Below are 27505 nucleotides of genomic sequence, written 5' to 3'. Positions count from 1 at the left end.
GAGAGCGGTCACGGAGGAAAGTGGGCTACGAACAAATCTCTTGTGAACTACAAAAGGGTCTGGCACTGAGAGACCAGAGGGGAGACGCAGCCAACGCTTCCTTTTCCGAGTGGCTGTCAAGAAAGGCTGCAGTGGAGCAGCTGCAGCAGCAGACCTTCTGCAAGTCCACCTACCAAGGCGTGGACCTGGGCCAACTGCTGGACATGTGCTAAGTGGGGTTGATGCAGTGAACAGCGCCCACCACAGGCAGCGCCTGAACTGTGGCCTGCGGAAGAAGCAGCATGCACTTTGCAAGCGCTTGACAAAGGCCAAGAAGGGGCCTCCACCCACGGAGAAGCAGGAGGTGGTGAAGACCCACCTGAAGGGCATGATCATCCTGCCCGAGATGGTGGGCAGCATGGTGGGTGTGTACAACAGCAAGTGGTGGTGGTGCATGCCTTTAATCCCAGCACTCAGGAGGCAGAGGCAGGTGGATCCCTGTGAGTTCGAGGCCAGCCTGGTCTACAATGCAAGTCCAGGACAGCCAAGGCTACCCAGAGAAACCCTGTCTTATAAAACAAAAAAACAAAAACAAAAACAAAAAATACCAAACAAACAACAACAAAAGCAAGAACGAACTACAAGGTCATATATCACCATATACACTGGTGGAGTTGGGGGGGGAGGGGAGGCACCACGAGCTGCATGTGGAGGTTAAAGGACAACTTTGGGGAGTTGGTTCTCTCCTACCGTGTCAGTTCCGGGGATCAAACTGAGGGCAAGCACCTTTACCCAGTGAGCCATTTTGCCAGGCTTACTGTTTTCCAATACCTCTCATCTCCTGCCAAAGAAGGCATAACCACACACATAAAGTCTTAACATAGGCAAAGGCAGATCTGAGTGGCGTCAGAAATTAGAGATGGTGACCAGTGTTGTGTGGTCTGCTGTACATGAGGCTTAACATGAACTGGGCCTTAGGTTCGATCTCCAGCACCAAATAAATGAGAAAGGTCATATTAAATGAGTGGCCGAAAGTACAAATCAGCATAAAGCAAGGGGACAGTGAGAGATGAGCAGTAACATCAGCACATCAAGAAAGAACATACAAAATACGACCATGGTATCTGCAAGCACCGGGCAGAGGTGGAGTTGCTGACCTAGATCGCACAAACTCCTTGGCTAGACCTCAACACAAGGGGGATAGGGATGAGAATTTGAGGAAGGAAAAATAGCTTTTCTACTTCTCTTGCCATTATCTTTCAACCAGAAAGTAAAGATATGTAATATGTGATATATCATTAATAAAAAGTCCATAATGCTTTATGATGACATGCTGGGAGATCTAATTTGCAGCAAGATAGTATATAATTATATCTGTCTCTTTTTTAAAAATCAGACTGTCAACTGCAGGCAATATTAAAATTAGAGTATGAGTAATGTCTTCTTTACCATAAAAATTATTAGAAAACAGTTGTTAGATGTGATTTCTATAATGTGGGTTTTCATTTAAATAAGCTTGTCTAAATCACTCCATATATATTAAAAAGTAAGCAGGGGCTAGAGAGGTGGTTTGGCAGTTAAGAGCACTTGCTGTCTTGCAGAGGACTTGGGTTTGGTTCCTGGAGCCCAGAGGTGGCTCACAGCAGCAATAACCCCAGTTCCAGGGGATCCAGCGCCCTCTTCTGGACTCCGCAGGCACACATCTAGGAAAAGCACTTGTACACAGAGTTTTTAAAATTATTTTATTTAGGAAGGTAATTAAAGAGAGTGCTGATTTTTTTCGGGTCATGACCCCTGCCTATAAAATCTGGCTGTGAGCAGGGCGGTGGTGGTGCACGCCTTTCATCCCAGCACTAGGGAGCAGAGGCAGGCGGATCTCTGTGAGTTTCGAGGCCAGCCTGGTCTACAATGGAGTTCCGAGACAGCCAGGGGTACACAGAGAGAAATTCTGCCTTGCAAAACAAAATAAAGCAAAATCTGGTTGCAGTTCTAATTACATCAAGCAAAATACTTTTTTTTCCTACCGTAGCTCACACATACCGGACTCTGAGGCTGAGCATGCTCTGGAGTTATCGCTCAGCAACCAAGCTCCTTCCATAGACTAACTTCTGAGTAGAATCCCGAAGAGCTGGTCGTCTACCCTGTTGTACAGCCGGCTCCGCTAGCCCATCAAGTCCTTCCGATCTACAGAACGCCAATCCATAGTCACTTCAGCGGTGGGGATATTTCTAGAGACAAAAACCTGAAAGGAAGCAGCCTGGCTGGGTGCTTGCACCTGCTAAATTGTCCCTGGAAATACATGACATCCTCCAGTGAAGCGATGATTACTTCTGCTCTCTCGGATTCTGATCAATGTTCTTACCCGCTTGGCTCGTGCCTAACAAGGTCTGAGTCTTAGTGGTACCTGCCTAGAGCATGGGACCCCCTGCCCCCCCGGGGAATGCTGATGGCAGCTCCCCCACTTAGGTAGTCTGGAGATGAGGTAGAGGCCCACATTAGAAGCTTGTAAGTTAGAGCATTGGGGGTAGGGGGGGCTGTATACCAACCTATGGCAACAGACGATTCTATGACTATGACGTGGCAGACTGTGCGGGTTCAATGGGAGCACCCAGACATTTGTGTGTGCCTTGGGACAGGCTGTTTTGATGTCCCGCTGTTAGTTTTGTCAAGTCTTGGGCCTAAAGACCTTAGCTAAATTTTTTTGGCTCCTATTACACTACTTCACAGCAAACTCCCTTACTCTTTCCAACAACGGGGTGGTCCTACCTTCAGCGAGCCCCCAACCATCGGACCTCATGTGATCTCTTCTTTTTCCAGAGCAAAACAACCGATAAGCATTGGCAATCTGCCGAATACTGACTGCCCAATGCCAGGCACTGCTTTTTTGGAGGTTCCCATCTCCAAAGCTACGGCCTGGCACTGTGTCCGGTGCTACAAGTGCCCCCTGGGTAGGGCTGGCAGCTTCAGGGCCGGCAGGAAGGGGCTCACTAGGGAAGCATGTCCTGGTGATCTGGAAGCTATTTTTGGTGGGCACAGGCTTAGGGACAGAGGTGCTCAAATGTGCCTTTTTAAGGGTTTCATGCGTCACATTTCGTAGCTGCTGCTGAACAACCAAAGGTGAACTGAGTCCATCAGGAGTTATTTAAGCATCAGCTGAAAATTGGAACTTGGTCATTAACACTGCTGCCCAAGAAAAGAGGATTCTTGGAAATAAAATTCGTAGGTAGTTGCTACAGCTACAGGATGAAGATTGAAACGTGCTGCATTGTTGCTCCGTGAGGATTAATGTGTGTTACGCAGTCTTAGAATTAGATTGCACTTACCACCAGCTTTATGCATTTATTTTTAGTTTTGACTGATTCCTCTCAGTCTGCCAAATATGATTGAAATTTTGCTGACAGTAATTCTCCCTCGGCAAGTATACTTCTGTTGTTTGACTCAACTACACCAGAGGAAGTGAGATAAACACACTAAAAGAAAAAACTAAAGAATTCACATCTTCAGCTTGTCTATCAAAAGCAGGTTCTTAACTCAGCCTGGAATGCCCTCTATCTATTCCTAAGTCCCATTTTCTGGCTTTGGCCATATTCCATAACCTAGATCAAATTTCACCTCCAATGCCGGGCACGATGGTGGCACACACCTGTAATCCCAGCACTTGGAAGGCAGAGGCAGGTGGATCTCTGTGAGTTTGAGGCCAGCCTGGTCTACAAAGTGAGTCCTGGACAGCCAAGGCTACACAGAGAAATCCTATCTGGAAAAAAACAAAAAAAAATTTTTTCACCTCCATTGACAACTATTTCTTAACTTAGGGTCCCTCCCCCTCTAAGCCTCCCCACACATATATTTTCACTGTTAAAGTGTTATCAGTTGCCATAGCCCTCAATCCATGACGTTTTTAGCTTATAAGTAAATTCATAAATGACAAAGGCACTTACTATTTCCTTCTTACTATGCTCTAAGCTATGGAGAATATGTATTTAGAAAACAATACATAAATATGCAAAAATCAGGAGCTGGAGAGATAGCTCAGTGGTAATAATCACTGACTACTGTTCCGAAGGACCTGGGTTCGATTCCCAGCACCCATACGATGGCTCACAACTATCAACTCCAGTTACAGGAATCTGATGCCCTCTTCTGGCCTCGATGGGCACTGCATGCACGTGGTAAACATACATGTAGCTAAGACATCCATATAAAATAATAATGAGTATGCAATGACTGAATTGTTTTTAAGCAAGGAGATGAAAAACATCTAAGTGATAAACATAACATAAAATGGTACGATGAACAGAATCTTTAGAGCCCTGCCAACCTGAAGATAGGTCTGCATGTGTATAAACAAAGTAAGAGAGTAAGAGCATTTCAAAAATAAAAATTAGAAATGTGAGATTCCTTTTTTGCTTCTTCTCTCTCACTTTCCAGATCCAATAAATGAGGCTTGTTAATCTTCCTTATAAAGGCCTCCGCAGTCAGGCAGGGACCCTCGGCAGCACAAGAACCACCTGCAAATCTTGTTCTAAAGGGCTGCGCAGGTGGAAAGATGGCTCAGTTGGTCAAGGGCCTGCCTTTCAAGCACGAAGACCAGAACCTGATCCGTAGAACCCCTCCAACAAGAAAACAGATAAATGCCTGGCATGGCGGCGCACACTTGTCATCTCAGCAGTGGGAAAGAGACGGGTAGATCCCTGGCTTGGCTTCCCTGGTGAGCTCCAGGGCAGTGAGAGACTGCCTCAAAAAAAAAAAAAGTAGATGGGACCCAAAGAACAACATCAGAGGTTGTTCTCTTGGCTTCCACATCATGTGCACACATGTATGCATGCCAACACATTTGAGCATACATACATACATACATACATACATACATACAGTTTCTGAACTTGTTCTCCAGTTTCTGGTTCACTAGAGCTGAAGTGGGGCCAAGAATTCATACTTCAAGTGAGTACACAATTGGGTACATGGTAATTCTGTGATCCAACACAATTTGAAAACCACTGATTTGATGGGCAGTGGTGGCACATGCCTTTTATCCCAGCACTGGGGAGGCAGAGGCAGGTGGATCTCTGTGAGTTCAAGGACAGCATAGTCTACAGAGCTAGTTCCAGGACAGCCAGGAATACAAGAATAAACCCTGTCTCAAAAAGCAAAAGCAAAAACAAACAAAAGAAAGAAACGAGAAAAGAAAGAAAGCCCTTGGTTTTATCCATTCCTTACTTTATTCCATCTACAAAAAAAAAAAAAAAAAAAAAAAAAAAAAGGAGCTACGGGTTATAAAATAGCTTGAAGATTCTCTGAATGATGCATGAGACAGCTAAATTTGCTCTGCTCTTGAATGGGTTCCCTTAGTGGGCAAGTTTTCTGAGGCTTTGAAATGATCACTGACACTCAAGAGTGAGCCTTAAAGCATTTCTGGAGTGGTCCAGAGCACTTGTAATACAAACAGGCAGATGAGGTCATGGTCATGCAAGTAATGAGAAGTGGGGGCAGCTCCAACCACTGTCAAAGGGGTGTTTTCTGCAGATGAGTGAATGCAACTATTGTATACAAACTCAATGGATGCCAAACATGTGGCCCAATTATTTTGCCTGTGTGAGCATGGCACCGAAGGATCTCCTTAGAGAGTTTGATTCGCATGTCTGTGTTTTGTCTTGTATCCACAGGCAAAAGCCTAGAGACTCTCCACCTGAGAGTTTTCACCATGTTCCTGTCTTTCAAACCTAGACCATAAATAAGTTGGAAAGATTTAAACATCATCTGCAGAAATAAAAAGCCATTTCAGCTGGTGAAAGACAGATACACTGGTTTACACTAGTCAGAACCCTGACAACAGTGAGGGCCGTCGCACGGTAGCCTTGGAAGAAGTGCATGATTTACATCTAGGGATCAGTCTCAGAAAGACTGCAGTTCAGCTACGCAAGCAAGGGACCTGAACTGGGATCCATGAAAAGCCGGCGTGGAAGCATGTGCCTGCGGAGACAGGACAGGATTCCCAGAGCTCACTCTCCAACCAGTCTCGCTCAGTTGGTAAGCTCCAGGTTTAGAGAGCGCCTCTATGTCAAAAAAAATAAAGAATAATTAAGGAATCTAAGTCCCATTTAAGCAAGCGCCCCCCTGACACACACACACACACACACACACACACACACACACACACACACAGGGTTGGGGGCACAGGCATGGGATTGCAGAAGGATGTACTCTTAGATTCTGTTCTCCTTAATCCACTTTGACTCTCCTTACATTTAACGTAGTTGTATTGTCACCAATGCCCAGAGCCTTAAGTGAATAGAAGACCTATTTCAATGGTAGAATGGACACATAACTGAATATTTTTACCTTGGGGGGAACATTCACCAAGCAACATCGAGGTGAAAATGGCTTAGTACCGCTCAAATCGCTCAGCTGCATAAAAATCAAAACAAACACACACACACACACACACACACACACACACAGATGACCTGAGCTTGAAGGGTCAAACCTAGGAAACAAGCGGGACAGCGACTGCTGCCAAGCCACTGCCACCAGCTGAGCACCACACAGATGAGAGGGCTGCAAGGTGTTGCCAGTCCTTTCCAAGTTCACCTGTGCTGTATGAGCCCTGGCAAGGCATACCTGAGGGAAGAGTGGCCCGCAGGCAGCTGCTCCAAGAAGCAGGGTCCGCTAGCTCAGGCAGCATGTTACTGACTAGGCTGTTCTGTCAAAGGTGAATTCACCTTGAAACAGCCCTCAGCAGAGACAGCTGGGCAGCACAGCTCACTTGGAGGTCTACACCCTGCTCTGTGCAGTGCTGACTTTGGGGTAAGAGAGAAAGAACTACAAAGGACGCCACATTCAAAGTGCTGGTGCTGGCCGGCCACTCGGTTTCCAGGACGCGCTTCACTGGCATAGCAGCCACTCGGTCTAGGCTCTTCATACCTGCAGGGGTGGGGGATGGGGGTGGGAATACAACTTAAGGATAGGAGAAAAACCCAAAGACGGGTGCTTACAGGCTGGGGCTCCACGAACTCAACAAAGGACAACCGCAGAGCTATCAGAGATGTCAAAGATGCCATAAATGTCACATTTACACGCCTGTCCACACACACAGGAGGAGTTCTTCAGAGGAAATTGGTTTCGGAGAGATGGGTTTAAATAAAAAGAGTTACAGAGTTAGAAGATATTTATTGTTTTCAGGTACATGACACTTTGGAGTATCCGTCACTGCAATCATATAACACAAATCAAAACAAATGGTTTTTGTGGTTGTTATTGTTGTTTGTTTGTTTGTTTGTTTTTGAGCTAGCACTGTATAAGCCTTAAGCTAGGTGATGTGAGGTAATGTTTTATTTTATTTGAGACAGGGTTTCACTGTATAGCCCAAGCTATCCTGGTACTCACTCTGTAGACCAGACTGGCCTCAAACTCACAAAAGTCCACCTGCCTCTGCCTCCCAAGTGCTGGGATGGAAGATGTTGGGTCACCACCAACCAACCAAAGCCTTCAAGTTCATAACTTACAGCTTGCTCTTGTTCTATCCTTTTAAAAAGTTCTCAAGTATAATTTGCCATAAAAAAATATTTTTTATCTTTTCAGTGTAGCAATTATTTCATTATCAACAAAGTTCTTCCATAAATATCTTGTTTCTGATACTGCATTACATATGTCAACCCTGTACATAAATAACTCCAAATCTGTAAACCTCCCCCCCAAAAAAAAGGTTTCCCAGTGTGGTGACCACTCACCTATAATCCCAGCCCTTGGGAGACAGAAGCAGGTGAATCTTTGAGAATTCAAGGTCAGACTGGTCTACATGGTGAGTTTCAGAACAGCCAGAGATACATAAATACAGAGACTCTATCTCAAGCAAACAAATAAATAAAAGTCTATTTTTAACATCTGATACACAGCTGTAATAAATGAGTCTCTGGGTGATGAAGTAAACCCAACATTTCATGGTCTTCTATTACATGGTTTGCTGGAATTGCCTCATCTAGCACATTCATGCCAAGCATTTAATAGAATACAAATTCATACCCATGGCGAACATCCCTGGATCCCCCAAGGGCCACTGACACCCCATAAACAGCCAGAAGAATGGGGAGACAACCATGTATCCAGAATTCATTTTCTGTGCCAAGAAGATATATTTTATAAAATATCTAATTAGTTTTATACAATATTTAATACCGAAGTCAAGAAGCAATACAAGTGCTTTTAGGAGTCTGGAAGGCTAATTTTGCAGTTATCTTAATTTCAAGAGCTAGAGACTAACTGACTTGCTATTGTAACAGAGATCCTGAGACAGCATAATTACCTGTTCTGTAAAATTTTTTTAGAAAAAAATCAATATTCATGAAAATACAACAGCTTTGTGGTTTTCTCTGTGAATAAAATTATCTTAATTTTCTACCAACATTCCTTCTGCATTAATGAAACCAAGGGTTCAACTTACAAAATAGGAAGCAGAAATTCTTAGAAGAGGCACAGTCCAGAAATAGACCTCCTCCTAAAGCCAAAGACCCAGGTAAGACAGAGGAAGACAGATGGGAACTCGGGTGGGGAAGTCAAAGGATAACTTGTCAGAGCTGGTTCTCTCCTTGTACTGTGTGAATTCCTGGAATCAGACTCAGGTAGTCAGCCTTAGCAGCAAGCAGCTTCACCTGCTAAGCTCTCTCACCAGGCCAAGGTCTTAAAAGTGTGTGTGTGTGTGTGTGTGTGTGTGTGTGTGTGTGTGTGTGTGTGTGTGTGTGTGTGTGTGTGTGTGTGTTTCAAGACAGGGTTTTCATGTGTAGCCTTGACTGGCCTGGATGCACTTTGTAGATCAGGCCGGCCTCAAATTCACAACCAATCAGCCTGCCTCTGCCTCCCTGAGTACTGGGATTATAGGCATGCGGCACTGTGCCCTGCCCCAAGTTCTTAAATTTTAAAGAAAGGTTTTATTAAGAAGTTATATTATTCCAGGGTGGAATTTTACTTCATTGAGACTAATTGCAATCATTTTAAGGCAACTTATAATTTAATCTGACTTGTTTTCCTTAAAAAAAAACAAAAAAACTAAGAATTCCCCAATTTTACTTTTAAATGTTCCTTGTTTACTTCTGTAATATTTCCATGTAATTTTCTTTTCGCTATGAAATAAGCATTATGTTCTCATTGCATAGATGAGGAAATTATGATAGAAAGATAGGAAGCAACTGAGACAGACTAGAGAATAAACAAGATTAAGAATTAGAAAGACATTGGTTTAAATACAGTAAGGCCATCTACTAACAGTAAGTAAATTCCTCTCAGCTCTGAGACCTGTCTTGGCAACTATAAAAGAGAAGCAATACTACCCGCCTCTTTCGTGTAAGGCACAAAGTGTCCAACAGCACACTTAGTGCATACTCAGCCGCTCAGCACAGGGCCCACCTACCAACCCACCACGCCATGTTCCTCATTTGGTACAATGGATATATAATCAATCCATAGTGACACGGTGAGGGAAATGGGTCACAATGAACACACAGGTCTCTGGCTCCATTTAGCTGTTCTCTCCCTCCCTCACTCTAGGCCTCACGATGACTAGCTGAGCCACAATCAGATCCAGACACTGGCCCCTTGGTAGAACTGCCTCCGCACACACAGACTACTTATAACACAAACTGACAATCTGCTTAACCTGGCTGCTTAATCTGTGATTTTAAAAGTGTCTCAAATAAAATCTAATTCATATCTAGGGTGGCTTTACCTTCCAGTTATCACCCCCAATATATTATAATACCTCTTTTGGAAAATACTTGTCTGTCCTACGGCTATTGTTACTAGAAAGTCTGCAATATATCCTTAATAACATAAACTACCAAAGGTGTATTCCTTAAGACAGAATGTATCTAGACATCTAAATTCAGGTTCAACTTCAAAGATACTAGCTAGAATTTTCTTTTTTTTTTTCCCCTTATTCTTTCTCCCAAATAAAATCTCAGGTAGTAATCGTGGCAAATGGATATAGATTTGCATAGATTAAAAGCAGAAGTGTGAAAAATATGGATCAGATCAGAACGTGCGAGGCAATGACCTTCAAAACTGGCTATTAGCAACGTTCTTCACAGGGGAGCAATTATACTACAATCCTCCTCTGTATACTTTCATTTCTCCTGGTCTACAGATGAATTTCCACATCAGAAAGGATAAAAGAGGAGAAGCGTCTTTGCCAAGATAGAAGCCGTTCTAGTTACCTTAACAATTACATCCTAAAGGCCAGCTCGCTCTAACTGCAATATGAAATGCCGCTAGACCAATGCCTTGACAGAACTGTCATAGGGCTGAAATTTAGCAAACATGCCTTTCATGATACCAACCCATTGATATATTTCTAACTCTGTATTGCCCTACATGGCCTCTGGCTATTTCAAAAAGCCATAAAAAAAATTCTAAACTAGACACCATACCATCTAAATGAAAGTATAGCTCTTTAAGAAAAAAGGAGTTCAAATCACCACCAAAAGATGTAAAATATACAGCATTACCATTCTTGAAGTACTGAGAATAATGCTCAGCAAAACGGGGAGCACCCTTCTCCCTCCGTGTTAAAAACTCTACCGAGTGTTTAACAAATAAGCACACATGGGCACACACATGTGGGCACACACACACAACACACACAGTAAAAATATAAAAAGGGAAAGTTGCTAAGAAAAGCTCAATCTCTAAATGCTGTATATAAAAAATATTAGAATTGTGTAGAGACTGTCCTTTTTTCAAGCCTTTTCTCATATGGGTAAAAACAAAATCAAAACACTAAATAGTGGTGTAAAAAATGACAAATATGCTACAAATCCTCTGTCTTATAGACTACACCAAAACCACCATGATCAATGATTAATACATCTAAACTGTGTATGGGAGCCACAATTAATTCTTACAACATTAAACTATAGCATAAGAGCACACAGTGGAACATATAAACATTAGTCCAATAAACTCAACTCAACTTTAAAATATTCTTTGTTTTTTTTTCAATGACAGTAAGAATCATCACCAATTACAACCTCGCCTGTTCTACAATCAAGGAAGAATAAAAAGCTGCCTTTCATGACACCTTGAACCACAAGGTTATCAAACATTTTGGGAGAAGTGATGTTTTGTTTGTATTCTACACCTTGGCAAAAAAAAAAGTTAATGATCTTCTGGAGAAAATTTATGTCACTATATACCACAAAAGTGTTCTTCAGATTTATGAAGCCCAAACCTCACACTGCCCTTGGCAGGCTATTTTACACATTTGTTAAATTCTTAAACGAAAAGATAAAGACTTTAAAGGCTCCTCCTGACAATGTACTCAAATAGCAAAGGTGTTGATTCCATGCTTTCTCCTCAAACTGTACGTAGAAACAATGACACCATAGAAACAAAAAGTAGCATGCCACTCATCGAGTTGGGAAATAATACATACCGTCTTTCCATCATAGTTAACTACAAAAACCCTTTCATTTAATGGCTAACATCTTTATGGGCATTTAATCTGTATTAAGCAGACTTCAAAAAGAGTCTGTGCTCTATCTCTACTTTCCTGGATCTTTGGCAGCCGTCAGCACTTAAGCCCAGGGCTTGGGGGGAGGTGCGGGGGGGGGGGGGAGGTGCGGGGGGGGGGGAGAAGGTTGCTGAACTGAGCACAGTCAGCATTAAGCAGTTGCTCTCAGACACTGCCGAGGGTCTTTCTCACGTCTCTGTTTTATGCTGTTGAGCACTGTCAGCAAGGCGATAGATAGATTAGATAGATAGATAGATAGATAGATAGATAGATAGATAGATAGATAGATAGATAGATGGGCACCCTGAGGGTTACGGTCTAGGCAGGCAATTTTTGTCACATCTGAGCTTAGACCCCTCCTCTGGGTTCTCTCAGGAAAGAAAAAGGATCAGGTGAGACCCTTCCCAGTCCAGTTCAATTTGCTTTGCCACAAAGAGCAGTTTCTGGCTGTGAGAGGAGGGTCCTCTGGTTAAAGAACTAAACACAAGAGCATTGTCAGTGCTTTCAAGTCTGACTTTATAAAGGAGAGACCGCATTCCTGGGGAAAACACTATATGACGCCTGACGCGCCACACAGCAGTAGTGAAGGGACACAAGCAAGGGGTTGTAAAAACCCTTTCAAAACGCCAGGTTCTGAAAGAAATGCTGTGCGGCATTATTGCATTGTTGGCTTCTCCGTACGTCCCTGATTCTTTCCAGCCACTGCCAGCCTCCAAATCGCTGGGACTTGTTGCAAAACCTTTGCCTCACACCCCCCACCCCCATAAATAACCAACACGTTGAGATTTGGGGATCAAAAGACGAGGAAGGGAGCTAAATCCTCAAAGCACGGAGGGCTGGGCGCCTTCAATAGGCCACTCTGCATGGGCTGCGCGTTCCGTCTGACTCACAAACGCTCGGGAGAAATTATGACATAAACCTTTATCCTTCCAACCAGGGAGATAAAGGCTGGCTGGCGGGCCTGACGGGGCCGGGGGAGCCTCAGCCCGCGTCCCCCGACGGGGCGGCCGGGCAGGCGTCTCCCGCCCCGCACGCCTAGCTCCGGATACCCGCCCAAGGTGCTTCCTATCCGCCGGCTGGAGGAGCCGAGACCCGGGGTCCCCCTCCCGGGAGGGCGCAGAGCAGGAGTTGCGGGTGCGGGACGCGACTCACCCCGCAGGGGCGCGCGGCGCGTGGTACCAGCCCCCGGCTGAGCTCGGGCTGGGATGCCGCGAGCTGGGCGGTGCGGCTGTGGGGCGGACAAAAGCGCCGCGCCGGGGCTAAAGCTGGGGCGACCCCGGGCGGCGGCCCCCCGCCAACTTGGCCGAGTCTGGGGAGCGGGATCCCGCGAGCGGGCGGGCGGGCCGGCGAGCGGGCGACGCGGCGCTGACCTGGATGGTGCAGGTGTACTCGCTGTCGTCCAGCAGCCGCACGGTGCAGCTGTACTCGCGCTCCAGACTCCTGCTGCTGCCGCTCATCAACCTGCTCAGCATCTTCCCGCCCGCTCGCCCGTCCTCGGGAGCGACGCGGCGGCGCTGCGGACTCCGGACCCGTCGCCCCTCAGCGCGGCAGCTCCGCGCCGGCCCCTGGCACCTGCACCATCACCCTGGCCGGATCGCCACCGCTGCCTCCTCCCGCCCCACTCCTCTTCCTTCTCCAGAGCCACCACCGCCTACCCCCCAAAACCCCAAGAAAGCTGGGCTCTCTCCCGAGCGCCCGGCTGCCCGTGCCCAGCTCATAGGGCGGGGCCTAGGTAGGGGGCCAATGGAGGTCAGCGCGGCGGAACCGATTGGCAGGAAGAAGAGCCAATCAGAATAGAGAATGAGAATGATGAGCGGGCGGAGGAAGCAATCATCGCAAAACAGCAGTACCGAACTCAGTCGGGCCAGCCCTCTAGCGTCCCAAGCCCTCGCTTGCTCCCTTCGCGGGCGGTGGGTTGGTATGGATGCTGTTTGTCCTCGGCTGGGCCAGGAGCGGACACTTGGCAAGATTGATGTCTACAACCTGGAACAACATTTGAGCTGTTTCAGCAGTCAAATCCTGCTTCCTGCAACGCGCGGTCCCTGTGCTCTTGGAAGCTAAGCCCAGGAGGCGGCACCTGCAGAAAACAGGCACCCACGATTCCAGACCTGGCGGCTGCCCCCACCTGTACGCTGCCCTAAGTCGGCTCCACGGACCCCTGTGCCTCGCGCACCCTTATTTTGATCAACATCCGTTTTTCAATAGCTATTTACACTGCTGCGACCACAGAAGCTTGTAAGCGCCCGCGTTTGGCGCCTCGATAACGCTTTGCTCAAACCCTCCTTTTATTTTCTGAAGACAAAAGGAGACTGAGGTGTGCTTCATAGCAGGGTAACGAACAGGAAGTGGTGGACCTTTCCTGGCACTTTTTGAAAGAATTATTACATCTTCAGACTTCGGAGGAGAAAACCCACAATAGGTCAGCAGCTATACAGCACAAAGAAAAGGGGAAAATGCCTCCATTCCTTTGTGTCCTCCACAACCTACAGGCTTAAAGTTCCTTTCCAGGAGTTCATCAAGAGACATAGTCACTTTCAAAATGTTATTTAAAATATTAATGTGTGTGTGTGTGTGTGTGTGTGTGTGTGTGTGTGTGTGTGTTCGCGCGTGCGCGCATGGAGTATAAACACCACGCACAAGCGTGGAGGTCAGAGGACAACTTTGTGGGAATCAGTTTTCTCCTTCCACCTTTATGTAGGTTTCAGTGATCAAACTCGCTGGGGCCAGGCTTACCTGGCAACACCTTTACCGGCTAAGCCATCCCACTGGCTCTACCTTCAAAGATTTCAACGGAAGGAAATGTTATAAAGGAATCAAATTAGGAGAGGGGTGTAATTCGATAGTAGAGCCCTGGCGGAGCGTGTGATAAGATCCAGCGCTGAAACAATACCAGTGGAAAACATTAGTGCTCCGAGAAATATATCCATTTAAAATAATGAATTATTAATTTCTTATTACATATATGCTCTTATTATATCAACATAACACATAACTATTAAACCTCCTTATAGTAGACTAGAAGAAAAATCTCGTTGTTTTTGAAAATGGGTCTTGCTGTGTAGCTCTGGCTGTACTTGAACTCACTATGTAGACCAGGCTGGCCTTGAACTCACAGAGATCTGCCTGCCTCTATCTTGCAAGTACTGAGATTAATGGCATACACCCCAGGGCTGGAGAGATGGCTCAGAGGTTGAGAGCACTGGCTGCTCTTCCAAAGGTCCTGAGTTCAATTCCCAGTAACCACATGGTGGCTCACAACCATCTATAATGAGATCTGGTGCCCTCTTCTGATGTGCAGTTGAAGACACAACACTGTATACATAATTAAATCTTTAAAAAAAAAAATGCACTCCTAGGCCCAACCCTATTTTAACTTAATTTTTGTCTACCTGTTTGCCTGAATCAAACCCAGGACCTTGCATTTGCTAGTTAAATGTTGCTGGAAGCTGTGATATTGAGAGCCACATCCCAACCTTTGTGTTAATTTTGAGATGGAGTTTTACTATGTAGCTCAGATGACCCCAAAATAGGCCCCCTTCAAGTTCTCCAGTTTTGGATTAGCGGTGTGTAGCACCTAGCTGGCTCTTAACTTTTACAGCATGCTTCCCCAGTATCTTTGGACCTAGTCTCCCCACCTCACCCCCCTACCCTCTCACCCCCCTACCCCTGCTCACACACCCCCCCCCCCCCCCGCCCTTCTCATCACCACTGTTCTGTGCACTCACTGCTCCCTTGCTGCACTTTATAGCCCTGGAAATGATGAACCGATAAATGGAATGGTAGGTACACTGCCGTATCTGTATGTCCAAGGCAGATCCATGAAGAAACTACGAGCTCCTGGAAGGCCTTGTAGACAGGTATAATCATGACTGTGTCAACCAACAGTCTATGAAGGCCAGCTTTGTTGTGTGACTGGGAGAAAATGGAAAATTTCAAGCAGGAAGCACTTTTGTTGAAGGCAAAAGTTGCTATTTGTTAGGAAATTTAAAAGAGGAAGGAAAGATGCCCAAGAAGCTAGAGGAAACCCATTAGTGTGAATGATAGGGACGCATCTTTAGCAGGTTATGCAGAGAAGCAGCTGTTAGGCTAAAAAGGCAGAGCATCATGAATCCAGAAAGCTGCGAGGAACCGAGTGCTGTTTCCAAAGTAGGCGTTCTGTAGGGCAATCAAGAAGGGTGAGGGTGGTGGCTGCTTTGCCAGCGTTTTCCGTAGCATCCTTGCTTGGTCTAAGGAAATCAGGTCTGCCCGGAAGCTCCCCACTTCAAGATTCGCCCATGCCTGTGCATAAGATGCATCTGCAAACTGTCCTCTCCCCTGATACAGAACAGAGGGTGGAAAACAAATTCAAGAGTCTAGTATATTCCTCTTAAAGATCATAAGCAGAAGGTTTAAGGGAAACTTGGAAAGATGGGGTTCCAATAAAGTCAAACTGAAAAAATACTTTTTTTTTTCTCCTTTACTGAGCCCACCAGTATGGGGAAGGTTTGTTCATTAAAAGGCTGCATGTGGGGCTGGGAATATAGTTCAGTTGTTAGAGGGCCAGCTTAACTTGCCCAAAACTCTGGGTCCACATAGAATAGGTGCATTGGTGTACAGCTATGATCCCAGCACTCCAGAGGTAGAGGCAAAAGGATCAGGAAGTCCAAAGTCACCCTTCTACTACAAAGTGGATTCCAGACCACCCTGTGCTGAGACCCTATCTCAAGAAAACAAAAACACCAGGCTTCTTGTGCCTTTGAGAACCACAATGTTGTGCTTTCATGTTTTTAATGATAAGGAAGCTATGTTTAAAACAAAATTGCCAATTACAATGGTTGTGAGCCCCACCTTCCGCGCTACCAGTACGCTAGCTCCCTTCTCTATTGTGACGGAGTCCCCAGCTTCACTTCCTGACAGAAGCAGTGTAGAGGGTAAAAGGGTTTATTTTAATTCCAGGGTACAGTCCATCACTGGGAGGGGGCCGAAGCAGCCACTCACATCCACGATCGAGCAGAGAGAGAGTGTACACATGCTCCTACTCAGCTCGCCTTCTCCACTTTCAAACAGTCCAAGACGCAACCCCAAGGAATTTACCTTGTACCTCTCACAGATGTGCAGGTCTTCCTACCTCTACTAACATAAGACAACACACACACACACACACACACAAACACACACGCGCGCGCGCGTGCGCGGATATGCCTCAGCCAGTCACATCTAGATGGGTCCTACTGAGACTTTCTTCTCTGGTGGGTCTATATTGGGTCAAGTTGACATTTAAAACTTATAGTCACATCAGGGGAGGGAACACCACCTCCCAAATATGCCTGAAATATCTGATGCCTTCACTTCAGATGCCCCACTCCCACTCCCACCCCACCCATATACCCTGCTGGTGTGTCTCTCCAACCAGGACTGCATTGCCCTAGGTTTGGACAGGAAAAAGTATCACCTTTTCTGGTTTGGTTTTGGTTTTGTTTGTTTGTTTGAGACAGAGTCCTCTCTACATAGTCCTGGCTGTAGGCTCAATTTTCTTAACCAATATATTTTATTACAACTTATAAACCAAGCGTACATCACTTATAACCCAACTAACCAAAACAATAGGAAAAAAGGATTAACGAACACAGTAACAAAACTGTAAGGATATCAGTTCCGAGGAACGATTCTCCTGGCGTAATAAGCAGGATTTTTTCTGCTGGAACCTGGAGTAACCAGAACCCAGAACCTCAGCAGGAGCCAGAGCCACGAAGCCTTCCCTCGAGCGGTTCTCTCTAGGAGTGGCTAGAGGTAGAGCAATGAACAGGCAAAACTATCTGAAGTCTCCAAAAAGCCCCGCCTCCAGTTCTGGGCTCATTTATATATCTCCTCCCAGAGTCTGTTCACGGGATCTTTTCAGCAGGCAACAATCAAGCTCCTGCAGGAGATGGTTGGTCTTCTAGTGGATTAACATCACCTGTTCCCTCAAGACCGTTCTGATCCCACACTTGGGTCCGTAAAAAAACAGGTTTATCTCTCCTTCACCTGGCTGCCCTGGAACTTACTACATAAACCAGACTGGCCTTGAACTCACAGAGCTTTATCTGCCTCTGCCTCCCAAGTCCTGGGATTAAAGGCGTGCACCACCAAACCCGGGAGTTTTGCCTTTTCTTAATGGGAACATTGCTAACACGGATCTTTCTCATCAAAGCCTCCCTATAGCACAGTTTAGACCAAGCTCTGATTTCTGGAGCTGGAAATGTGGCTTTAGCAGTTTTCTAGCACATGTGAGACCCTGGATTCTATCCTGGGCACTAGAAGAAAAGAAAAGAAAAAATGGGCTATAACTTCTAACAATACTTTGAAAGATATGACATGGTTATCCTGAAAGCCTTCTTGCATTAAACGTATAAGTGCCCCCAAATTCTCAGACTGTGTATGTGCCTACAGATAGCTTCCTGTCCTCAGCCAAACTCCCCTGTCCATGTGTAGGACATGCTGGGCCAACAGCTCTTCTTAGGTTAGAGCCCACGTTTAAAGTCTCGTTTCCTTTCTCAGATACTCTCTCTTCCTGGGACGATTGAACTAGGATGTAACCTTCATGCCCAAGGGAGACCTTGGCCTCTGATTCAATGAAACTCTGATTCAATACAGTCATTTGGTTTTCTTTTATTATTATTTTTATTTGGTCTCTTATATATTACATCCCACCTGCAGTTTTCCTTCCTCTTCTCCTCCCAGTCATTCCCAACCCCGCTCACCCCTCCTTCTTTTCCCTTCTACCATGGCATGTCAAACTGCACTAAGATTAGCCACCTTTCCTCATATTAAGTAGGAGGAAAGGGTCCCAACAGCAGGCAAGAGCGGCAGAGACACTCCCCACTCCCACTGTTAGGAATCCTGCACAAAGACCAAGCCACACAACTGGAACCTATATGCAGACCGCCTAGACCGGTCACATGCAGGATCCATGATGGAGTCTCTGGGATCCCCTATGGGGCCAGGTAAGTTGATTCTGTGATGTGCTTGGCCCCTCTGGCTCCTACAGTCCTTCCTCTCCTTCTTCAACAGGAGTCACTGAGCTCCGCCCAATGTTTGGCTGTGGGTCTCTGCATCTGTTTCCATCCGTTGCTGGATGGAGCCTCTCTGGGGATGATTATGCTAGGCTCCTGTCATGTTTGTCTTTCTGGGCCTGGGCATTTATTTTTCTTGAGACAGGGATCCCATGTAGCTCAGACTGACCTCCAACTTGCTACGTAGTTGAGGATGACTTTGAACTTCTGACCCTCTTCCTGCCTCCACCTGCTTAGAGCTATATTACAAGTATGTGCCAGCCAGCACGGCCAACTCAAGACACCTTTCAAAATTAATAGCCAAAGTCTATATAAACAGCAAGAATGAAGCAAGTCCAAAGCCATCCTTGGCTACATAGAAATTTCGGGTTCAGCGTGTGCTACAGACTGAAACCTGTTCTCACAAGGTAAATAGGCAGAGCAGCTGCCAAGCCTGGGTAACCTGCGTTCAATCCCACATGATTAAAGGAGAGAACCAGCTCCCAAAATTGTCCTCTGACACCCACATATATGCTATGGCATGTGCTCCCCCCACAGCCCCCATTCAATAAAAATATAATAAAATGAAAAAGAAAATAGAATAGTCTAAAGACTGAGGAGATAGCTCAGCATTACAAAAATGTGCCCAGCACTCCCAGCTCAAGACAAACACATCCTAAAATAATAGTCTGACTGTGGTTGCTCACACAGGCAGAAGGATTGCAGCAAGTTTGGAGTGGCACATGCTTATAATCCCAGAACTGACAAGGTAGAGACAGAAGGATCCCTGGGGCTCAACAGCCAGCTGGTCTACACTAATTGATGAGTTCAAGGCTAATGTCTCAAAGGAAACTGACAAAGTTCCTGAGGATGATGCATAAGGTTGTCCCCTGATGTCCACACATGTGCACACACATACAGTCTAACATTTCTTTTTTTTTTTCCTAACAACATTTCTTGCAAAGACCCAGTTATTGTGTTTTTAATGTGGAGATCCAGGAAGAACTTCATCAGAGCCAGCCCAGTCCCTTGGTGTAATCATTTCCCCAGCAAGCAATAAGGAGCACATTTACCTTCAATTTCTTGCCCTCCTGGATCCCAGACTCTGCTCTCCTAAGAACAAGCGCTCAAACAAGGGCATTCGCATCCCTGTATGCCCCCAAATCTACCAAGAAGAAAAAAGGAAGCTCCTCTGGTCCTCTCCTTCCCATTGGTGTCTATAGGAACAGGATTCCTGGTCCACACAGAGGGCTGCCCATTCAAGTGGAGCATCCTTCTTCCACCTAAAGTATCTACACTCAGAATAATGACTGCTTTACTTTTTCTGGGCGTGTCAGATTGATAATTGCTTTAATATAAATCATTAAACAATTGATAGCATTCTCACTCAGCACGGTGGCGCACACCTTTGATCCCAGCACTCAGGAGGTAGAGGCAGGCAGATCTCTGAAAAACAAGAAAGAGAGAGAGAGAGAGAGAGAGAGAGAGAGAGAGAGAGAGAGAGAAAGAGAGAGAGAGAGAGAGAGAGAGAGAGAGAGAGAGACTATCCACCTTTTCCAAACACTTATGGTTTTTAGGTTCCATCCAACCTCTCTTATCCTAAGAATGTCTCCCTTTACATGAAAATGTAAGAGTCATTGTGCTTTTTCATTCAAAGTTATGGTTGCTGAACATTTAATGTCAGGCACTGTGATAACTTCATTTTTAAAGATTTATTTATTATGTATACAGTACTCTGTCTGCATTAGATCACATTATAGATGCTTGTGAGCCACCATGTGGTTGCTGGGAATTGAACTCAGGACCTCTGGAAGAGCAATCAGTGCTCTTAACCTCTGAGCCATCTGTCCAGCGCCCCTGTGATAACTTTTTAGTGTGTATAAGACCTAGTTCAAATGTGAAAAGGAAACCTGAATGAGGAAGTTCTCAATGTAGGGGAGAATGTTAGATGTACATACAATTAGCCACGACACAATGGCCTGTAAATCAGTTAGCTCTAAGGTGATATTAGCTGATTTTCCATGAGCATACAATAAGTGGAACATGGAAACATCTCCTCTTTTAGAGAAAATCCTGGCTATCTTAGGAGGGGGGAAAAAACCACACATTGATTTAAACTTCAGGGATAGAAGGGCTTATAGACAAAGCATTTGAGTTGGACCCTGAGGGGTGGAGGAGTGTCCTGATGGGTGCAGGAAGCAAGAGAAGGATAAGGAAGGAGTGGTAGATCTTTGTTAGTCTGTCTTGCAAGGTGGGGGGGTCTCATTATGTTGCCAAGACCTTGACTTAGATAATCTTTCCTCAGGCTTCTGAGTAGCTGTAACTACAGCTGTTTGCCACTGCACCTGGCATGTGTGACATCTGAGAAATAGCCCTGGGCAAAGATATAAAAGCACAAATGTGTATGCCATGTTCCCAAATCACAAGTAGCCCTAATATTGTGGGGAGTGCAGTGGCTATTAAGAGACAGACCGGCGAGCGTGGTGGCACACACCTTTAATCCCAGTACTCAGGAGGCAGAGGCAGACAGATCTCTGTGAGTTTGAGGCCAACATGGTCTACAAAAGTGAGCCCAGGACAGCTAAGGCTACAAAGAGAAACCCTGTCTCATAAAACCAGAGGGGGGGGGGAGAGAGGGACAGATAGACTAGATCACTAAGGACCTCTAAGACTGTATAATCGGGAAGCAGTCAGTCAATTTAAAGGAAGAAAGACTTGAAGCCTAGTTTAGCAGAGAAGTAAAGATAATTTATTGATGGCTATTTTTAGAGCAGTATAACTTTTTTTTTTCAAGACAGGGTTTCCCTGTATAGCCTTGGCTGTCCTGGACTTGCTTTGTAGGCCAGGCTGGCCTCGAACTTGTAGAGATCCCTCTGCCTCTGCCTCTGCCTCTGCCTCTGCCTCTGCCTTTGCTTCTGCCTCTGCCTCTGCCTCTGCCTCTGCCTCTGCCTCTGCCTCCCCAAGTCCTGGGATCACAACCGTGCACCACTGTGCCCAGTGGCAGTATAAATAATTAAATTATAATATGAAAAATATTTATTTGGGGGAAATGAATTGTAAAAATAATAGAATATCTTTAACGAGGCACCCAAACCCTCTGCACTAGCTCTCCCGTTTGTGTGATAGTTTTTGTTCACCCTCAAATGGTGGTGCATTCTTCCTTCATTTCCAGCTAGTCTTCAGTTATTAGAGCAACAAAACATATAGAAAGTAAAGGATATTTATTTATTTATGTATTTAAAAGATTTACTGATCTATGTATGGTAATGGATGCCCATAAGTCCAATGCTTTGGAGGCTGAGGTTGGAGGATCACAAGTTCAAGGCCAGCCTGGTCTGAGTAGTGAGACTTTGACTCGAAACAAACAAACAAACAAACAAAAACCTTTAAAGTTACTGTTGGTTGACTGTGTTCAAGTATACTTGCCAGGTGCTGAGCAACTGCAGAAATGAATACACCATCCCTAGTTCTCAGAGAATTTGCTAAACCATGCAACCTGCAAAATTACTTCCATAACATTTAGTAAGCACTCTGTTAATGCAGAGGGCAGTTAGATACCTGTGAGTTTGGAGGCCAGTCTGGTCTACAGAGCAAGTTTCAGGACAGTCTTATCATCTCAACTTTCCCGCCGTAGTAATCAGGGAGCACCCACAAATGCCAGAGACTGGACTGTGCTCCTCACATGCTCCCGATCTGAACTCATAATATTGTGGTAAGGTTACGCTGCTGTCCCCTTCCTCCTTTCTTTGTGCCTCTAAGGCTCACACTCAGACCCTCACAACTGTGGGAAGAACGCCCTAGCACCTAGCTGTGCCCACTACCTACCGTAATGAGACTAAACAACTCACTGAAAGCTGGCAGCCTTTAAGAGGAAAAACCTGGACTCTGGGACCAAAGATGGTGTCTTAGGCTTTCTACGGCTGTGATTTAAAAAAAAAAAAAAACAACAATGCCAAAAAGCCACCTGGTGAGGAAAGCGTTTATTTCATCTTACAGCTTTGTAGTCCACCATCCAGGGAAGTCAGGGAGGAAACCTAAAGGCAGGCAGTAATGCAGAGGCCACGGAAGAGTTCTGTTTACTTGCTTGCTTCCATGGCTTGCTCAGCTGGCTTTCCTAGAAACTCCAGAACCACCTGTCCAGGGGTGCTACCATCCACAAGGAGCCGGGCACCCCACCCCACCCCCATCAATCACTAATTAAGAAAATGTCCCCACAGGTGTCCACAGTGAGGCCATTTTCTCAGTTAAGATTCTGTCTAGCTTGAATCAAGTTGCTATTAAGCTAGCCAGCACGGATGGTGTTTTAAACAACTGAAGTATAGAGTCTCCTTTCTCAAGAATTTAGAAGAAAGAATACAAGTCTGACAACAAGCTCCAGCTTCAGCGTTACATACTAGGCAACCTTGCAAGTCATTTAATTCTGTTGCTCACTTGTAAAATCGGTGTGATGATGACTTCCTGGATTGTTCTGGGTGTCATAAGACTCTTGCTTAAAACTGTAGGTTTAGGGGCTGGGGAGATGGCTTAGGGGATAAAAGCACAAGTGTGAGAACTTGAGATTGAGTCTCCAATAATAGTGAAAAAGCCAGGTACCTGCCCCCCCCCCCAAAAAAAAACCAGGGAGGCAGGATGAACACATACTTCTAATATCATACTAAATTTACTAAAACAACAATAAAATACTTTTTTTTTTGAGACGGGATCTCATTAGATGGCTCTGGCTGGCCTGGAACTCACTCTATAGACCAAGCTAGCTACCTACCTGGGTGCTAGATTACAGTGTGTACCACCATGCTCAGGTCAGCAAGATGATTTTTTAGAATCCTGACAGTCTTAAAACCCAATGTGACTGGAGAAGAAATGCAGAAAAAAAATGTACTGTAACTGGGTTGACGGTGTACACCAGTGATGCTGCACTCAGGGCTGAGAAAAAGGAGGATCACTACCTTGAGGCCAGCATGGGATACACAGCCAGACCTTATTTGTTGTAAGAGGGGAAGTTGCTGGAATTTCAGATACATATGAATAAACAACTATGGATTAAACAGAACCAAGAAAGTTAAATCCGAACCTAAAATAATAGAATGAGAAGCAACCTGGCCCATACTTGTGCTGGCTGGTTTTATGTCACCTTGGCATAGCTACAATCATCTGAGAGGAGGACGCTTCAGTTGAGAAAACTGTCTCCATATGATCAGGCTGTTGACATGGTGGCACAGGCCTTTAATCCCAGCACTCCAGAGGCAGGGGCAGGTGGATCTCTGAGTTTGAGACCAGCCTGGTCTACATGAAAGTTCTAGGACAGCCAGAGCTATCCAGAGAAACCCTGAATAGTCAGGAAGCAGTCAATCAATTTAAAGGAATAAAGACTTGAAGCCTATTTTAGCAGAGAAGTGGAGGTGGAGGCTATAGGCAAAGCTTATATCGTGATTGATGAGCCAGGAGGGCCCGACTCATTTTTGTAGGTGGTACAATCCTCATGGCCCTGGGTTATATAAGAAAGCAAGCCATGTGGAGCAAGCCAGTAAGCAGCACCCCTCCATGGCCTCTGCATCAGCTCCTGCCCCCAGGTTCCTGTCCTGTTTGAGTTCCTGCCTCAGCTTCCTTCCGTGGACTGTGACTTAGGGTTTGTAAACCAAATAAACCCTTTCCTCCTCAAGTTGCTTTGGTCATAGTGGGTTTTTTTTTTTTTCATAGCAATAGAAACCCTAACTAAGACAATACTGGAGAACCCTCAAAACACTTAGAAACCAATATGCGTGCTGCTTTCAGAAATGAAAGTGGAACTGAAACAGGGCATTGTTTGAAGTGCACTTGAACAGCAGCTCTCCCAGAACTCCACACAGGAAATAAAGCTTCTTCCATTGGCGGCTAGACCGCAGGCTAAGTCTCTGAAAAGAATAACGCAGGATGAGGTCACCATCCGTTTACTAAATACCTTCGGGCCAGTGAAGCGGATCAGCAGGTGAGTGGCACTTGTTGCACAAGGCTAGTAACCCACAGAAAGGCGGAATGAGAGGACTAACCCCGCAACGTTGCCTTCTGACTCCAGCATGCGCACACAACGCAAGAGTAAACAAACAAGAAACACCTCTGAGGAAGCTGCGTTGTGCAGCAGTTGATGCAGACTCATAGCCGGTTAAAGTGCTGAGAATAGCCGGGCGCTGAGTGCTGGGCCATAAGTGGGACAGCAATGACAGCTCCCACAATGCACAGGGAACACTGCAGAAAAGAAAGCAGAAGGAATGAGGAAGGGTAAGATGAGGAGGCATGCTGTGAAACGCTGTCTGCTGGGCATGGCGTGGCTGGTGCACTCTCAGTCTCACAGCTATGCGCACCTGACTAGACCTATAGGAGATCAAGCTAGCCAAGAATTCCAGCGTGGATGGATCCCATGGGGTGGATATGATCAAAATACATTTGCATATTGTATAAAATCGTTAAAGATAAATTTTAAAAAATTTTTAAAGAAATATTTCTAAGGATAATTAATGTTCTCTACACCAAATATAAAATGTTCTGAGGTTAAAACTATGTCAGTGCCTCATAGCTGTAATTAAATGTTACATTGTGCCGCATAAATATAAAAGTACAATGTCAATTAAAATGAAAATATATCTTTTTAAAAAAAGAAATGCATCCAACATATAATATAGACCAAGTTGGGTATGGTGGCACATACTTATAATCCTAGTACTTGGGAGTCAGAGGCAGGTGGGTTGCTGTAGGTTCAAAAAAGACAGCCTCTATGAAGCATGTTCTAGGACAGTCATAGCAAGACTCTGTCTTAAAAAAAAAAAAGATGAAAACCAAAACAAAAGGGAAAAAGGCACTAAGCCAGAAAAATATTTTTAAACAGTAAATATAGGTGTGGAGGAGTGGTTACCCAGCCCTTACCTGTGTCTAGTAAAACAGTTGTTCTTGGCTGTCAGCTTGACTCAATCTGGAATTAACTAGGAGATAAAGCAACCAGAAATATGAACAAGGGATAGCCAAAAAATAGTTCAGGACAGGACACATTGCTTTTTGCCCAACTGTCTTCCTAGCGGTGACAGCAAGCTCTTCCACTCTGTTGTCATCTTGTGTTGGCCTCATTGGCCCTGCTCGCAGGTTCACCTACCCGGCTGCTGCTGCTCCTGCTGCTGCTGCTGCTGCTGCTGCTGCCACCGCCATCCCTCACTGACATCATAACTCAGAATTCCTCCAGGCCTTCAGCAGTATGCTGGGACTGCTGAGGCATCCGGCCTCTTGGCCTCAACAGCTACCAGGTTCTCAGCCTTTGCAGTGCGAAGATAGCAATTTTTGGACTACCCAATTATCATGTAAGCCAATCTAATAAATCTCTGGTGTATTGTATTCATTCTCTCAGGTCTGTTTCTCCACAGAATCCTGGGTAACACACCTACTAAGTGTAGAACCTATGTCTGATCCCCAGCAGAAAAAGAGGAGAGCAATTTATTAGAAAGAATTCAGAACTTGGCACTGTGGTGCACACATATAATCTTGGCATTCAGGAAGCTGAGACAGGAGAGTCATCAATTCAAGGACAGTCTGGCCTCCCTGAGACCCTGCCTGAAAACAAAAGGTCCTAACAGAAATGAAAATAAGGGAAGTGACAAATAAAACTGAGCAGAAGCAGAAGGAAAATAGACTGTAAGAAATTATCAAAGGCATAATTCATGAAAAGGTCCCAAAATGAAGAACATGAATTTTCAAATTTATGGAGGCTGCCAAGTGCCCTCCCTGCACAACGGAAAGAAACCAAAACCTATCTGCCCCTGACAACACTGGAATCTCAGAGTGCTGGGAACAGACACAACGCTTTTCTCCAAAATGGAAAGAGCATCAGGAGCAAGTGTTCAGTGTCTGACTTTCTGAAGAGCAACAGCTCCATACAGAAGCATCTATGGGCTCTGAGGCTCCCAAAATGCTGTGCCCAGAAGTACCACTGGGTTAGACATGGAAGAGCTCACGAGTACCTTAGCTCACGTGTACCCTCCCTTCTTGGAAAGTTCTAGAAGGTGAGCATAGCAAAATCACCAGCGGAAAACTAAGAAATAAGAATGCTCAGCTGATTGCATTATGTCTCCAGATGTTTATCCTCCTTTCTCTCAGAGCTAGAGTTTAACTTCCTCCCCCAAAAACATCAAGTGTGGCTCTTTGTTTGTTTTGAACAATAGAATGAAAAAGGAAATGACGGAAGTATCTTTTTCTTTTCTTTGGTCTCTTTTCGTTTCTTTTCTTTTTGGATAATACTACTGGGAATTGAACCTAGATCCTCATGCTTGCCTAGCTCCATCCCAGCTTCTATTGTTTTTGTTTCTTTGAGTGTGTGTGTGTGTGTGTGTGTGTGTGTGTGTGTGTGTGTGTGTATTGTGTGTTCCTATGTATGCATGGGCCAAAGGAGAACATCAGGTATCCTGTTCAATTGCTCTCCATTTTATTCCCTGAGACAGGGCTTTTCACTGAAACTAGAACAAAGCCCCGCCGTCCCTCCATCTCTACGTGCACCCAACACAAACAGGATTACATTTGTAAGAGCAGCCACAGCCAGCTTCATACATGGGTGCTGGAATCTGAACGGAGGCCCTCATGCTGTGAAGCTGAGGGGACCCTGCAAGGGGTCACGGCAGGCAGGGGAGAAGGAAACTCAACTCAGATTAACTTTCGTCAACCTGGATCAAACTTTGGGGAGTCTGATGCCGTATTTTGTTTGTTGTAGGCATATTTAAAAGCATTAAAACTTGAGAAAGGCAACAATCAAAATGGACTCACACATGGAATCTTAGAAAAGGGATCTAACACGGGTGGGGTGGGGGTGGGGGTTAAATCTTCCAATGTGAGGCGCCACACAATAGTTGCTGCTTGCCAGTGTGAAGAAGAAGCAAAGGCAGAACGGAGACAATCAGGTGCTCTGAGGAGTTTCCCAGAAGAAGAAAGTGGTTGACTAAATAGTATGTCTGACTGTAGTGGGAAGAAAGGAGGAGCAGATTTTGTCACGAGTTAGCAACAACTTTAT

General features: G+C 45.3%; 1 protein-coding gene across 6 annotated transcripts in view; it reads right to left on the bottom strand.

Annotated features, from left to right (window-relative positions):
- The window catches only part of FRMD5 (FERM domain containing 5), a 263034-nt gene extending 248548 nt beyond the window's left edge, over window positions 1–14486 (bottom strand). For all 6 annotated transcript variants that reach the window (XM_084774313.1, XM_084774316.1, XM_084774310.1 and 3 more), the window contains exon 1: window positions 12847–14486. In XM_084774313.1, the coding sequence (XP_084630439.1) occupies window positions 12847–12948 (102 nt within the window). In that variant the 5' untranslated portion in view covers window positions 12949–14486. The remainder of the gene's footprint in view (window positions 1–12846) is intronic.
- Window positions 14487–27505: the final 13019 nt, after the last annotated feature.

The sequence above is a fragment of the Acomys minous genome, assembly GCF_964271855.1.
Source record: "Acomys minous genome assembly, chromosome: 3".
In the NCBI taxonomy this organism is placed as follows: Eukaryota; Metazoa; Chordata; class Mammalia; order Rodentia; family Muridae; genus Acomys; species Acomys minous.
The sequence above is the reverse complement of the archived record's forward strand: the minus strand, read 5'-3'. Positions and strand labels throughout refer to the sequence as shown.